Source organism: Tachysurus vachellii, chromosome 21 (assembly GCF_030014155.1).
Source record: "Tachysurus vachellii isolate PV-2020 chromosome 21, HZAU_Pvac_v1, whole genome shotgun sequence".
Classification (NCBI taxonomy): domain Eukaryota; kingdom Metazoa; phylum Chordata; class Actinopteri; order Siluriformes; family Bagridae; genus Tachysurus; species Tachysurus vachellii.
The window spans coordinates 13,389,697-13,406,843 of NC_083480.1; the positions used below are offsets into that span (position 1 = coordinate 13,389,697).

Consider the following 17,147-nt stretch of genomic DNA (forward strand, 5'->3'; position numbering starts at 1 on the left):
ATACATTATTCAGATCATTTCTTCCTTTCACTATTAATAACTTCATTCATTCATTCATTTTCTACCGCTTATCCGAACTACCTCGGGTCAAGGGGAGCCTGTGCCAATCTCAGGCGTAATCGGGCATCAAGGCAGGATACACCCTGGACGGAGTGCCAACCCATTGCAGGGCACTCTCACACACACTCTCTTTCACACACTACGGACAATTTTCCAGAGATGCCAATCAACCTACCATGCATGTCTTTGGACCGGGGGAGGAAACCAGAGTACCCGGAGGAAACCCCCGAGGCACGGGGAGAACATGCAAACTCCACACACACAAGATGGAGGCGGGAATCGAACCCCCAACCCTGGAGGTGTGAGGCGAACATGCTAACCACTAAGCCACCGTGCCCCCCTATTAATAACTTATAACACAAATTTCAAACAATATTATTATTATAATATTACATATCTATGCACATAATATCATTTCACAGTGGGGGTGTGCAAACTTTTGCACTCCAACTCAGCATGTAATATACAGAAACCACAGTTTCCTTATAAAAAGAAAAATAAGAGAAATTGGACTCTATTACGTTTATGATTGAAGTGCGTCTGCGTAATCTGTAGAATTAAATGATAGAGAAAATAAAAATTGTGTTTGAATATAAATATTTAGCTCTCTTTGTTTTTTTGTTTTTGTTCAGTGCTGTTCATAAGGACACGAGGATGTGAAGTGGACCTGCTTCTGTCTCTATTGTGTCACTGTGCTATTTTTATCACGCGCCTTTGTGTGTGTGTGTGTGTGTGTGTGTGTATAGTCACCGTTAGCAGCAACACGTAACACAGGCTTCCTCCCAAACACCCTCATACTAACCTACTAAACACTGTATCACTACGCCCCCTAATGGTTACCATAGTTACCACACACACACACACACACACACACACACACACGCACGCACACACACACACACACACTCTCTCTCACACACACACACACACACACACACACACACACACACACACACACACACACACACTATCAAACACACACACACACACGCACGCACGCACGCACACACACACACACTCTCTCATACACGCACTCTATCACACACATACACACACACGGGATACTAGGGCGCACTACGTAGTCGTGTAGTGTGCGGTTTGGGACGTGACCATCGGCATCCTGCGCGTCCAGGGCGCAGCCGTGGGTCCGCTTATTTAACCAGTCGCGCGCACGAGCTGGACGGAACTGTTCGGTTGTCGCGCGATCCGGTTACCGTCACAGCACCAACATCAACACTCCGGTAAGTGCGAAAACACGTTATTTTTTCAAGAGCAGTGAGGATTGACGAAAAGGAACATCATGTCATCTCAGATAGACTTTAACCCCAGTTTAACCCTTTATGCACGCGTGTCAATACAATTCGGTTAATTATTAAAAAACAATAATAATACGTTTTTAGGCTTTAATCACTCGCATTTTTCACTAATCCAGTTTTTAAGTCGCATGGGATACATCTATACCTTATTGCACGGTGTTTTTCCGTATTTGAAAGTTCAGATCTATTCCTGCTTTTATTTAAAAGAAATAACAACACAGAAAAATAACCCCTCTAGGTTGTCTGTTTACCGAGCATCTCTTCCGTTTAGTTTCTGCAGGGGAAACGTCGCGCGCTATAAATAGCCCGGGCGCACGAGCGGACGCACCGATATAGCATGCGGCAGTTTGAGAAATCCCCAAGATTACCAGTTTCTCGCTGTGGGTTTATGCACCAACCTATTTAATCTTAACCTGTAATCTATTTAAACCCTGCATGCGTTGGAGGTTTTAATATATTTATGATTGCGTGCTTCCTGCTCATGAGTGTAGAACCTTTTCCTAAAGATTTGTCAGTTCAGTAGAAATGTGCATTATATAGTAGGATTTTTGCATTATGTCTAAACTTTAGTAGTGTTTGCGTCTATCAAATGAATAGAAAATGCAGAACGAGGATGATGATGAGATGCATCAACAGGTGTGTGTGTGTGTGTGTGTGTGTGTGTTATGTGATTATCCCTTTTCATACACTTGCATTAGGTAACTGCATCCAGGTTCAAGCGGGCTTGAAATACACAATGCATATAGAAAAATGAAACTAAGAAATGATGATATATATGTATGTGTAGTGAGAAAAACAGGCTGTGTATCATCCAACAGTAGTAGCTAATACTTTGATAATGATCTATAACGATTTCACTGTGTCACTGCTGGATAATATTGTTATTACATTATTTCAAAATATTTCCTTCCATTAGCTAATGACCTCCTAAGGAAGAAGGTCTTCCTGCTTTTGCACTGGATATAACTGCATCCAGTCATAAGGAGGTCTGTTATTGAGTGGGCTAAAATAACAGATTTTTAAAAAGACAATGCGAAAAACCAACTGAAAGTGCATGAGGCGGAAAATGAGATTGAAAGCTGAGATAAATATGGATGTCGAGGAAGAAAATTGCTTTCTATCATCCCGAAGTAGGTATTATTTTGCTATTGCTTTATTGTGAGGATATAAATTGATTATGACTGGATAATGAATGGCACGTTGGATACTCTTGAGGTTAGTAGTGTGTGTGTGTGTGTGTGTGTGTGTGTGTGTGTGTGTGTGTGTGTGCTGATGTACAATATGCAAGAATGATGTGAAAATAAAAAGACAGAGAATCATTCATTTATCTTTAAGTAAGTCATAACAAAAGGTTGTCCCAGGAATGTTGGATGTGAGGTGGGGATCTTTCCTAGATGGGATTTCTGTCCATTGCATGACACCATGCACTCTGTGTGTGTGTGTGTGTGTGTGTGTGTGTGTGAGTGCATGATGTCATGCAATGGACAGGAATCCCATCTAGGAAAGATCCCCACCTACATCCAACATTCCTCTGTCTTTTTTTTCACATCATTCTTGCATATTGTACATCAGCACACACACACACACACACACACACACACACACACACACACACACACACACACACATGCACTCATGTTCACACCCTCATTCATCACACCTGACACCTAAAAACAATTTAGACAGTAAACAGTCCACTAGAATGTTTTGGGAATAGGGTGGAATCCAGAAAAATTGGAGAATCCTATGCCTTCATTGAGATTAAACCATAAAAGGATCTCACAAACAGCTTATAGGGCCAAAGTCCCTCCTTTTCTCTGAATTTAAATGTTGATATTAGATGTTTCTGACATCAAAACCTTAGAGATATTATATTTAACGAGTATCTGACAAGACACCATGTCTGCATTCAACTCACACACATCTATATATAACTATTGATCTATATCTATACTCTCTTTCTCTCTCTCTCTCTCTCTCTCTCTCTCTCTCTCTCTCTCTCTCTCTCTCTCTCCCTCTCTCTCTCCCATATGTTTCTACATATTTGTGAATAGTTGTGCAAATGTGTGTATTTTTCCCCCAGGTGCCCTTTTCCCAGTCTAACACTGCTGGACTTTCCCCCTCGTATACATGGTGATGACATGGGCTCCCCTGAGCACCCAGGTAATACTTGCTTTATATATTCTCTACACTGTTTAGTCCCTGTTATCACGATCACTCCTTTCAGGTGTGCGGCATCTTTAGGGCCAGCGTAAGTCAGCGTAGCAGGCTGCCGGAGGCCTCTCGTGGGCAGGCGGAGAGCGGAGGGATATATTTATCCACTGCTCCCCGCATGCCCGAGGCCCTCCTGCGCGTCTTGGCAGAGGAAGGCGAGCAGATGGAGACCCTACTGGCAGGTGGCTACTTTCATCAGACCAGCGCAGACTCTCTCTCTCTCTCTCTCTCTCTCTCTCTCTCTCTCTCTCTCTCTGTCTTGTTTGCACTCTCACTCTCATTCGTATGAATACCTGGCATGGACATGTACAACAGGTTTCATTTTTAATTCATTATTTTGATGACATTGTATGATTGTACCGTTATTTTTTTATTTTTCTTTGTTGATGCAGTCAGTTTTGTAGCTGTGTAGACACAAACCACTATGCAAACAAAGATAGGATCATAAATAAACTCTTGTTGAGGCTCTAGTGTGCTCCATCTCATCTGTCATATAAAAGACAAACAATTGCAACATCCTACAGACAAATGGCTCTTTTAAAATACCGACTTATTAGTGTGACATCATAATGCTTACATTTTACACAGCCATGTAATGTCAAGGGAATGAATCAAACTCAAATATTGCAAATATGCTTGTAAAACATGTTAATACACAAAGCAGCAAATCAAAAAACGTAACCGCAAAATGCGAAACTAAAAAAAAAAAACCCAGAGCAAATGAGAAAATTAAAAACACATGACTTTAACCTAAAAACAGAAAGTGTAGGTCTTTACGGGAAACACCGCATGCTCGGGGATGATTGGCTTCAGCACAGATGTTTTTGTGTTTATTTTTTTTACATAATGTTATTCACACAAAGTTATTCAAGTCTCTTTAGTTGCATGGAGTAAAACAAAAAAACCAAATCCAGCCCAAACAGTTGGAGCACCGGAACAGCCGAGACATGCTTTCTTAGTCTTTGTATGAAAAACAAGGTCACTGATGTCTGCATACATTTCTGATATTTTAGTAACTGCAATTCTGCAATGTGATTCTGTCATCACCTGGTACAGACCAAAATGGAACATTATAGACAGTCTTTTTCTTTGTTTTTCCGCAGTGTGTGCGGAAACGGCTTAGATTTCATTCTGTCTGTTTTGAAATAAGATCTCAGCATCTGCACACTATTTTTAGTTTCAGAAAAATGCCACCTGCGGACTTGCTTTTTTCCACCCACAGCCTTGATCCAACTCTAGCCCAATTTGGTCTATATACCGTGACTCTGGCAACCCAGCTATCTGTTTGGAGTTAATTCTGATGTGTTTCTGAATTTGTTTTTGTTGTTGCCTTTTCTAAAATTTGCTGGTGCTTTGGGTTTGTGTCATGGGATTTGTGCTTCCACATTACCACCGAAGACAAGTGACATGAATTAAGAATGACTGAAATGCTCCAGTGAGAGCAGATGCAGCAAAATGCATTGAATTATTCAGCTTTTGTTGGACTGTGTGAATGAAGTATCTGTTTTTTTTATTTTAGATAGATAGATAGATAGATAGATAGATAGATAGATAGATAGATAGATAGATAGATAGATAGATACTTTATTGATCCTGGAGGAAATTCAAGAATACTGACATGTCATATTGTGGTGTTGACATGACTGCGCTGCAAATTCTGTGCCTTGAACTATATTAACCCCGCATGAATCAAGTCCAGATGTTCTAATATTCCAGCTTGGTTTATGAGGTATATGAGTCTGACAATCAGGTGTCTGATTTTCGTTCCATGCTCGTCAAGTGGAAAAACCAGTGAGTCGATCGTTTTAATGCGGAACGTCATTCTGTGTTTGGACGATTTCAGCATCGAAAACCTTTTACGATTTAAGATGCAAGAGTTCTCGTTAAAGGGGGCTAGAAGGGTGGAAACTTGTTGCATTCCTGACTTCATAGACAACACACACAGCTGGGAAGGAACAAATCCCAACAGACCTCCACCCAAATGCTTCCTGCTTACAAGATACTTGGGTTTTGACATATAGTAATAGGACACTGCTTCGGCTCATCCGGCTTCTCTTGATGTGTTCGCTGGCGGCCGATTCGGAGCTTTTGCAATCAAACACGATAAAGTTCTGGGTGTGTCTGGTATTTTTTATTAAAAATCTCAAACTGGGAGTGCTGTTGCTACGCTTGTTTAAAATCCACCAGTAACATCGTGGCATAGAATTATACAAAACTCACCGGAATCTACAAATATGATAGTGAAAAAGATAAAACATATATAAATCATGCCAATGGTCAGAAATATCCTTATTACTGTTATAAACTGTTATAAAATTTGACCAGGATTTTATTAAGCACATTTCAAACAGCCTTACAAGTAATAATCGTAACATTCAGATTAGACTAATTAAACTAGATTAAACTAATCTTTTTTTACGTGTCAGAGAAAGACTTCCAGTGCACTATTGGCCTTTGGACCGAAGGAGGTGCTGTTGATCTGAAAGAGACACGGAGAGCGAGACAGTGTGTGTCACCGTGTAGTGCTCATCAGCTGTGATTGATCGGTGAAGGTTGCTCTGGATGGCCTGCAGTTCTTTGAGCATTAAGCCATGACAGACTCGCTTTGTTGCGGATCATCCAGATGGCCAACGCTCTTCTGAAGTGTGTGCTGTTTTCAGCACAAGTGTATATGCACATGTGCGGGTTCAGACCAGTGCGTGAGGCTCTGGTTACACATTGGCTTTCACACATCCTGCATCTGGATTGTATCAAGCATTGAGTTGTACACCTTGCGCTAACGTTTTTGTTAAACGTCAAGAAATGGGTTGAAGTTAAAAGCTCTAGATCTAGACCATCTGAGTAAGAAATACTTATCTTAACTGAGAAACTTAAGACATGCTCTGGCTTCAGAACAACTCTTTGCAGAGGTCTGGAAGTTATCATATGACTCTATATTACACTATATACAATTATCCAAAAAATTCATTTCAGGAGCAACAACCAAGGTTCTGTCCAGGTTGTGGAACCATGAATTGGTTCCTGAGTTTTTGCAGAAAGTTAGCTAATCCAGCCTGCATGTGCTTTGCAGATTTGGAGAACACATATAATAATGTACATTGATGTTTGTTGTAGGAGGATGGGTTGAAATTTGCCCACTCTGGCACCTGCTGAAATCTGATCAGACGACGTTCCATCAGTCGTCAACGAGAAGAGTAACCGGAGAATTTTTTACAACGATCACAGATGCAATTCCACCCCCAAACAATTGGTGGCACTTGAGTGTTTGAAAAAATGACTGCTGAAATGTATTTGCACCGTACTGAATAAATTATTTTGTGTGCTTGAATGTACCCTGCACTTGGCCCTGAATGCAACATGTGGCCCCTTAATGGCCACTGCACTCTGAGATGAATAAAAGATCATTTTATTTTATCTTATCTCATGTGGCTCGCTTCTGTATGAGATCCGTTCTCTGTGATAGTTGTGTTTGCATTAGCTGAATTACAAATCGTTTTAAGGTGGGTGTCAGATTCAAGGGCCAAGGTTTGGTCTTCTTGTTTCTACTCTTCTTTGTGGTTTTCATGTACAGGATACTACGAGGCAGCCATGGGAACTAAAGGTGTCCATTATGGTCAGCTAGAGGTAACATCCCTGTTATTTGCAAGTAATGGTGTCGATTTGCTCTTTCCAAAGTGGACTTGTACTTGAATGTTTTGCTCTTGAGTGTAAAGTAGCTGTGAGCAAAATCAACACCTCCAAGTTCAAGGCCATGCTTTTATTCCTGAACAAAAAATGGGATGCTCCTTTTAGGTCAGGGAAGAGACCTTGCCCATGGTGCTAGTTGGAGTACCATCTTAGAATTCTGTAAAAGATTGATGGAAAAAGAGAGTGCAAGACTGACACATCAGGGTCAAAGAAAACAGAATTAAAGTAATCGTATCAATGTGTGGTGATAAACCAAGAGCTCAGTTACCATATAAAGCATCTACATCCCTGTTCTTACCTACAGTATGAGTCGTTTGGTACTGACAGAAGAGTATAGTCATGTGTCTAGATGCTAGAAATGAGGTTCCTCTACAGGGTTTCTATCTGTAATAGAATGAAGATGACAATGTGGATGAGCCTGGATTGGGGTCACTGCTTCACCAAATTGAGAGTAGCCAGGGGAGGTGGTTTGGCCAACTTACAATGATACCCCAGTAGATCTGTATCAGGCTACAGGGCAGACCCATGACCAGCTGGGGAGTTTATATCTCACATTTGGCTTGGGAATGTTTTGGGATCTCCCAGAAGAAGCTGGAGTGTTTGGCTGGGGACAGAGAAGTGTGTAATGCCCTGTTCACCCTAGTGCCATAGTGGGCTGGAAAATGACTGAATGAATGAATGAATAAGAAATGCTATGAATATAGTTAGAATAAAGATTTTTTAATGATTTTTTTCTTTTGAGAAGCATTGGGCAGACCGGAAAACCCAGCTGAAGTGCACAAACTTCAAAACCAGGCTTAAATATAGTAACTAAGTAATTGTACAGCCGTTTCTCCAAACCACAACTGACAACCGAAACACATCCTTCCTCTAGGCTTTGAGATTTTAAAGTCTTTAATACAAACTTGGTCATTTTCTTTTGCATCATTTTAAGTTTTCTGACATGGTCTGCATGATTGGATTATTTACTCGGAAAATCCCTATCTGAAGTGTTGACTGAATCGGTTGTGGGCTTTTATTCAGCCTTATTGTTGTGCCCATTTTTAAACTCGTCTTGGGAGAAGTTTCTGTCAGTAAGAAGCCTATGCAGATGACCTATTTTTGCTGCTGCAGCAACAGCAGCAGTATCTGTTTTGTCTGGAGAGGAAAACCTTGGTAGCAGAAGGTTTGTGTGTGTGTGTGTGTGTGAGAGAGAGAGAGAGAGAGAGACCTAGGCTTCACTAACAGTATTGTCCACTGGATGAGGATGTATCTGGGGAACTCCCGGGAATAAAAAAAAAACAGTCGTGATGCCACTTTAACCAACAATAGCTGAGAAAACCTGTTGCTTGCAGGAATTTCTCCTGCGGATACACACACACACACACACAGACACACACACAGCTTTTCCTTTCTTTAAGTTGTCCAGCAGACTTCTAACGTCTGCATTACTTGGACTTTTTCCAAAATGTTCTCTTGGAAATCTTTCTCCTGGTCTTATAGCTCTGTCTAGCAATTATAGAGTTTAGGAAATAATTACCATTTTGTTGTGACATGACTATCATTTAAAAAAATTCACTTGATTAACACACACTCAAGGACATTTTCTAACTGCTGATCACAGATTACCAAGAAACAGTGACCTGTGTGTGTTGGGTATGAGTGTCACGTATCAGGACGGTGTGTGTTTTGTTTCGTCTCTTTGTTTAACCGGGTCTGCAGTAAATAAATTCTGGGCACAACTTGACGGAGACATGATGTTTACCAAAAGTGGAGGAAACGTACACGTCCCCAAGGTGCGGCAGAGGGTTTTCTCCGACCACAAACTGCCTGTTCATTTTTAGCAGGCTATTTTTGTAGCATTTTATGCATTACAGGAGACGGACCAGGACGCTTGGAAATGGAACGGCAGGTTTAGAAGCAACTTCATGACTCATGGTGAAATTCTTTTTAAACATGGAAGTTCAATTCATGTTATAATGCTAAGTTTACATGGTGCAGTTTGCAAAAAAAAAAGTTTAAAAGTGTTTCTAGACATGTGAGAAGCATATACACGTCAGAGCTCCAAACATACTGTGATTCACATCATTGACATGAAGTGGTCCTTGTTGGTTTATTTTAGGATTTTGTTTACAGTTTTTATGCGCTGGAAATTTGCTTCGCCCCCCGGCTGGAACAGAGCTGTTCATGTTTGCACTCTTTTCTTAAAAGACAAGTCACAGGGTCATGTGTAGTTTCAGCAGAATGGGGAAGGGAAAGCAGAAGGTCTGTTTGTTTTTTTTTTTTGTTTTTTTTTGTAATTGCAATTATCCTTGAAAGCAGCAGAGGGTGCTAATATTACAGACTGCTTCTTTAAAATGTCAGGGCAAATAGAAATAGCTTCAGTGCAATAAGCCTGGTCTAAAATGCTATTTTTACCTCAGATCACTTCTATTTGAACTGTTGTAATATTTAACGTTATTTTTCTATTTTTCTTTTCCTGGAAAAGTCACTTTTTTGAAGTCACTGTGATTTTACGAGTCTTTACGAGTTGACTGTGACAGCTGACAGTCTACTGAGTCAGTGAACAGACGCACCAGTGTTTGCAAAGCCTTGCATTTTATGCATGATTACTTTTGATGCAAAATCTGATACTTTAAACATCGCTGCTCTAACCTGCATGCATTGAAGGCACGCGCTGGGCTTCAGTTTGAAGGATGCAATGTTTTTTCCTGGTAGTTGTGCTGCATGTTTTGTTTATCTAAGCCTCTATGACACTAAAGGAGTGGTATGTCATTTATTGAGTAACTTAATAAATGCTCCGCTGCACTGCTTCCTCTGTTAAACCTACATACTGTTCGTGAATTTGTTCCTTTTTAGGAAAATGGGTAAAATGGATAAATAAAGTAGCCTGCAACTCGAAAACAAGCCATCTTCCTTGCATTGCATTATAATCGTTGTCTTTGTAATTACAAGATTATTACAGATGTCAACTGAGCGCTTAAAATGACACACAGCATCTTCAACAGTAAAGAGAATGAGAAGAGAGAAAGAAAACGAAAGAAAGAATGAGAACTGAATGCTTATATAGACAAGAGCAGCATATTTATTAGTCCTGATAATAAATAATTTAGAGGCTGACGAAATAACAGATCTCCTGGCGCTTGAAGATAGGTCTCTGTCAGGGAAGTAAGCAAGAAAAAGGAGAAATTTATGCAAAAATAAAAGAGAAAGATAAGGGAAGACTGAGAGGAGGAGATAAAGAGGAACCAGGGAGCTGGGGAGAAGGATGAAGGCAGACAGCTGTGTTTTTGTGTTGCTATTTTAAGCGTCTAGCCGCTGCTCCACTCCCCTGGTTTGGCCCAGCCTATTTCTGTCCTGGGCCGGCCCTGCTGCTATTCCTGCCACCTGGGAGCGAGAGAGCAAGAGAGAGAGAGAGAGAGAGAGAGAAGGAACTGCTGTACATTCACATAGTGATGATAGGAAGAGTAAGAGACAGAGGAGGTGGGAGACAGATAGTTTTGTAGAGATCGAGAGATAGCCAGAGTGTGACAGGCGGCGCTCACGGGTGAATCTCAGAAGCTGAAGCATATACGGAGTAACAGTGCAGTCATTTATTTTTTCTCGCCAGTCAGTCAGTCAGTCAGTCAGTCAGTCAGTCAGTCGGTCAGCTGAAAGACTCAGAAGAGATTGGCCTTATTTTGCAGTGAATAAAAAGACTGAAAAAGGACAGGAGGAGGAAGAAGGAGTATTCTAGTGTTTCCTGCTGTGAGGCTGGTGGGATTTGGTGAGGAACGGTTGCTGGGGTTTAGGGCTCGGCTCGACAGTCAGTATGCTGCAGACTATTTATGAGAGCGAGTCCCGCATCCCTGCTGAGTGGCTCAGGAACCTCCTGGATACACACAGCATCTCCAGCAGTGTGATTGGCTCAGGTATCTTTCTCACTCTCTCTCTCTCTCTCTCTCACACACACACACACACACACACACACACACAGGAGGCCTATATCTTTTCTGCTCTATATTTATCCTTTTCTCTCTGTATGCCTCTTTCTCTTCCTCTCACTTCCTCTCAGCTGCTTCATCCATCTCTCCCTTGCTCTTCTCCACTTATTTTTTTCCTCACTGCTGAAAGTAAAGGTGGAACAGCAGTGAGCGCCACCCCGAACGGCCACCGCTGGCTAATTCAAGTCTAATTCAAATTCCAAAAGTTTTAAAACTCATGTAACTTGTGTAATTCATGCAGACTTTCTTTAAACTTAAAAACCATAACAAATATTCTGCAAATGCAACCTGCATCTACACATAATTCAGTCCTGCCACTCCTTAAAGCACTTTGTCCCCCCTTCCATGCTTTGCCACCTCGTATATCTACAAACATTCTTTTTTCTCAGTACCGGGGATCAGATAACACTCTTTAACACTAACACATTGAATGCAGACAGGTTGTAGTGTGTCTGTGTGTTTGGGGTCATTTTAGGAAGGATGCTGTAAATGGAAAGGTGTTTTTTTTTGTGTGTTTGTGCTTCTTACCTCAAAACATTTGAACTTTAGAGCTGTTTTTTTGTTTGTTTATCTGCGTGTATTGTTACTGAGTGCAAGTAGCACATTGTTACAGAGTGCAAGTAGCTCTCATGTAGCACAGAGTGTGTGTGTGTGTGTGTGTGTGGAGTAACAAAAGTACCTGATGTGATATTGATATTTTGATGAATTACCTCAGAGCTCTTCTCCAAGGGCATTGTGGGTCTCGCTGTTACACAGTGACACTGTTCTTCTATTACATCTACATATATCACAAGTCCGCTGTTGCTCAATGCAAGAATAATAATAATAACCTTTATTTATAGACCCAAATCTCACTATGAGGTTCATAGGCTTAGAAATGATTGAACAGTTTGAACAGTATGCCATGATAAATGAATAAACTTTATTTTATTAACGAAAATAACTAATAGCTCTATTTAAACTAAAAGACCAAATAAAGTAATAGCTCAGGATAAATATGTTGTAAACTCGATCTAAATATATCGAGTTGATAGGATTACAGGGAAAAAAGAACCCTACATGGGGTTTCAGGCTTCTTTGGATATCTCTTAACTTCTGAAATGTTCAGTCTGGAGGATTTTTCTTATTAATTCTTCAGTTTGGGGTTTCTGCAGAGAACCGTGAAAGGTTTCCTCAGAGGCCAATGAAGCCTTCATGGTTCTAAGGTAGACTCTGATTCTATATGGTTATATATTTATTCAAGATTTTTGGTCCGGAAATGTTCTAGATTTAACCCAGATCTTTGCTTCTCAGTGTTTCTAGATTTATACAAGATTTTGGTTGTCGGTGTTTCTAGATTAAACTTAGATGTTGTTTTTTCAGTGGTTGTAGATTTATACTATATTTTGGTTGTGTTTCTAGAATAAACCTAGAGTTTAGTTCATAAGGGTTCTAGATTTGTTAGATAACGTGTCTTTGCTTATAGATGAAACCTACATTTTTGGTTCTCATTGGTTCCGTTTCCAAATCTATATATTTTTATTCTTTTTTTTTATTTTATTTTATTTTTTTTGTAAATTTCAATATTAACGAATGAATAAAATATTATTTGCATTTGCATTTCTTGTTGTTCAAAAAAAAAAAACATTATAAGTACTGAATTAAAAAAAGATCCCAGAACTCTTTCATCATCATTTGCTTAACAAAACTAACCACCATGTTAAATACCACAAACTAGCATCATATGCATTTGCCATATTGTTTTCTCTAAGATGTCTTTTCTTTTCACTGCACACTTTACAGAATCTTCACATTTAATAAAAGACCTTCTGCTTGTCCTCCAAAAAAAAAAAAAATAAAGACAGTCCCTTGCAGCTGGATGCAGAGTGCACACTTCATTAAGCTGTTCAGGCCTAAATTAGAAACAATCCTTGGAGAACTGGTCCTAGGAAACACTGGTACGCAGCCAGAATCCTGAACATGCTCAATACTAAACTACTGCAGCTTTCCCATTACGATCAGTTTTTATCTTGAAGAGCTGAAAATGTGCAGACAAGGAGCTACTTCTCCTGAAATGCAGTCCTGCCCTGAATTTCCTTTGGGCATTATGTACAATATATTTTTATACTCCAGTTCTGCAAGTCTCAGGTGTATGATATTATAAACTCTCCTACAGGGAATTTTACTTAAGCGCTCTCATGTGACTTCCAGTATGAGTACGTCAACTCAAAAATGTCAGCCAGCGCTTCCATTTTTAGCCTGCTCTGTTTTATAACTCTGCGATTCTGTTTATTTGAGCACTATCTCTGTTTCTCGTCCGCTCTGACTCACTCTGGCCACTAAGGGACATTTGAGAGCCGAGCAGCGTGAGTCAGTGCTTATAGCCGTGCAGGAGTCTATAGGCGCTGAGCTGAACACGGTTTGCTCCAGACGGTGTGAGGAAAGAGGGCTGTAGTGGAAATAATGCCGCTCGGTGCTGATGAATAAAAGATAGAGGTCAAGCGTTTTTCTGACACACGTCAGTCTGGCTGAGCAAAACAGCCACCTACATATCTATGTTTTTGCATTTGCATCAAAGATGGACGTGTTTTATTTTTATCTTTATTTTTATAAAATAAAAATATCTTTTTTTTTATCTTTTTTTTTATTATTATCTTTTATTTTTATCTGAAGTGACTTAGATGCAGATGAGGGCTAAGGGCCTTCAAGGATACAAGCCTGGGGATTATTCAGAAATTCAGTGCTGTACCCTGTCAAAAAATTGCACTGATTAAATTAATTATGACGTGTGTGTATATATATATATATATATATATATATATATATATATATATATATATATATATATATATATATATATAATTTTTTATTTTATTTATTTATTTTTAATTTACTTCACATCAGAAATACAATTTTCTAATTTTAGTCACATAACACAAGTCTGTCAGAATAGAACACTTGCAAAATACCACACGAACTTCCTCATAAATTAATCACATATTTTTTAAATGATGCATTAATCTGTAATTAATAATAATAATAATAAAAAAAAAACAATTAAAGGTAGGCAAACACAAGAATTTAACTGAATATTGGATAATGCATAGAGCACTAGATCCTAGATGTGTATCTGGATCCTGAATAGGAAGAAGTTTTTAGTCTCACAATGAAAATGAAAGATTTTGACATAAGTGGTTGAATTTAAATCATTATTAAATTAAATTAAAAATCCATGTTGTCGTTAATGTTTCAGAATACACAAACTCTATTTGTAAATGTATAAAGTCATATTAGTTCAGATTTGTACTCAAAAATACAATAAAATGGATTAACTGCACAGGTATTTTTTTCAGGACTTATCTGGTTTATAATTTAAAGTATCGCTATAAACGAATGCGACCGTTTTCTTACGGCTGGCATTAACGTTACTTTGCATAAATAACCGAAATAAACTTCTTTTTTAAGGAAATCTTCATTTAAATTTACTACGTTGATGATGGCTTTTTTGTTTAAAGCCTTAACAGATATTAAAATCTGAATGTAAAAACTCATGAGAACCCATTAAAAAACAAATAAAATCCTGAGGGATTTATTTTCAAGCTGCCAAGATGAGTGCAAAATGTGCCAAGATGAAACTACTACTCCGTTTCTGTTGTCTTGTGCCAGTTTGTATCTGATTATCATTCTTTCACAGAGCTTTTTGTAGTATTTGAGGCCTGACTGTGGCCCCTGGCGCCAGTTAAAGGCTAGTGTGATGGGCATGCTGTTTACCTCGCTCAGCCTCACTGGACCGGCGGAGCACGAGGCCAGCTCAATGTTCTGGCTCCTTGGCACTCGGGTGCGGCTATTCCTGGCCTCGTTATTTTAGGCTTAAGGCATTAGGGTGCTAAGATTAGCCTCGGTTATCATTCTGTCTGAGTTAACTCCTAATAAATCCGCCCACCGGAAAAGCTTTATTTATAAACCTCACTCTTTCTGCAAGTGCATATGGCACTTATATTTTTTTAATTTATTTATTTTTGTTTAGAAACTTGTAGTGCTCATTGTTCACGGTAGTAGAATTTGCTGATTAGGTGAACGTATGTCCTCAGCGCAGGCCATCACTGTAGAGGTGTCTGTAGCTGTGATTGTGACTGGAGCAGATTCTGGAGTCTATTAGTAGTAATTAACACGGAGGTCAGTGTCGTGCTTCTTTTTTGATGCCTGCTGCTTTTTGCGGAGTGTGTGTATTTACAGGATGAGGGGCCCCAGGAGTCAGACTGACTAGCGGCCACTTCACACACACTTTTACTTTGGTCATGGTTGTGTTCAGAGTCAGATACACTTGGCTGTAAGTCAGTTCCTGTGTCTAGAACGTGTCCAGATCTGCATAGTGAATTCACAAAGGTCTGTGTGTGTGTGTGTGTGTGTGTGTGTGTGTGTGTGTATGCATTGGATGGATTTTATTCCTGCATGATTGCAAATTTTAGTGTATTATAGTATATTTTAGTGCATGCACATGTGTGTATGTAGGCTTGTGTGTGAATTTCTAAAAAAACAACCAAAAAAAGTAGTGCGAAGAAAATGTATTTGTTGTAGCGTTGTGTGCATGGAGGCGTGGAGTGCTAAAATCCGTCTCACACAACAGATTAAGGCCATGTGTACAACATGCCTTTATATATTAGGGCCCAAATCCAGATCCTTCTCACACACAGACATCGACGCCTGCATTCCCACACATGCCAACCAGCCTTTCCTTTTTCTACCGTTTTGTTCGCGGATATAAAAATAGTTGAACCGCGTCTCGAACATGACAGTCACATGCCTTCTGTCTTTAGATTGAGCTTAAAAAAGCTTTCTGTCGCTGGACAGAATGTCTTTATGTGTTTTTCACCCTTGAGAGTTTCACATAGCACCAGTGAGAGCGGGATATTTTTTTCGGGTTAGTCCCGATAGCCTTAAAAGTATTTACGCCGCTTGACGCATGTGACGTGCGGACATGTGCGTCTTTGAGAACAACGTGATCACGAACCTATAGAGTTATTACACATTTATAAACTGTGCCTTTCCTGAGATCGCTTGGGCCTTTAATGTGTAATGTGGAAATAAAGCAGTGTATCTTTACATAACTGGAGCTTGTAGAATAAACTGTAACTTGCACTACATAAACATTTTGAAGTAACAGATGGAGTTAGCACAGCTTAAACAGAGGAACGTTATGGTTTAATGTCAGTACCAGTTTTTGCATTTTTGTGGCTTCACCCCTGAAATTCCAGGTTGATGATGGAACAACTGACACAGTATGACTCACTGGGACTTTTTCATTTTCCTATTATTTTGCAGACACTTGCAAAATAGTTATTGGGTTTGCTCGAGACGGCTCTGCTGCATCTCTGCCAGACACACATGATATTTTTGCTCAAGGTTTAATGTGAGCAAGAGTACTTAAACAGTTTGCATTTGTAAAACACACACACACGCACACACACACACACACACACACACACACACACTTCTCTTAATCTCAATGTTTATTGCACAATATGTCTTGATCTTTTCTATTTTCCTCTATTTCTCTATTCTATTTCCCTCTCTCTCTCTCTCTCTCTCTCTCTCTCTCTCTCTCTCTCTCTCTCTCTCTCTCTCTCTCTCTGTCTGTCTTTCTTTCAGCTTATTGCTGCCGTATATCATTAGCTGGGTGTGTGTGGGTTCTTTCACTCTTAAGTTTCAATTTATATGCTGTTATATAGGCTGTTATTCATCTGGTGTCATGTACTCTGTATAATTTTATAAATCTTTATAAAGCGTAATAATACGCAAATAAATCCTCTCTCTCATTACTAACTATAGTAATGTATACAGCTTCTTTTTGAATTCTTGGTTCTGATTGGTCAGAAGGTTTTGATTAATTTTCTATAACAGCACAGCACGGAGATCTTCCAGCACACAC

At 39.6% G+C, this 17,147-nt stretch overlaps 1 protein-coding gene across 4 annotated transcripts in view; it reads left to right on the plus strand.

The window, feature by feature from the left end:
- Positions 1–1,073: 1,073 nt before the first annotated feature.
- LOC132864009 (histone deacetylase 9-B) overlaps positions 1,074–17,147 on the plus strand; it is a 48,545-nt gene continuing 32,471 nt past the window's right edge. Inside the window, exons 1-3 of one of the 4 annotated variants that reach the window (XM_060897184.1) lie at positions 1,074–1,301; positions 2,293–2,506; positions 3,460–3,539. In XM_060897184.1, the coding sequence (XP_060753167.1) occupies positions 3,518–3,539 (22 nt within the window). In that variant the 5' untranslated portion in view covers positions 1,074–1,301; positions 2,293–2,506; positions 3,460–3,517. Of the gene's footprint in view, positions 1,302–2,292; positions 2,507–3,459; positions 3,540–10,669; positions 11,168–17,147 lie in introns of those variants that run through there. The other 3 variants (XM_060897183.1, XM_060897181.1, XM_060897182.1) reach the window with 3 other exon arrangements.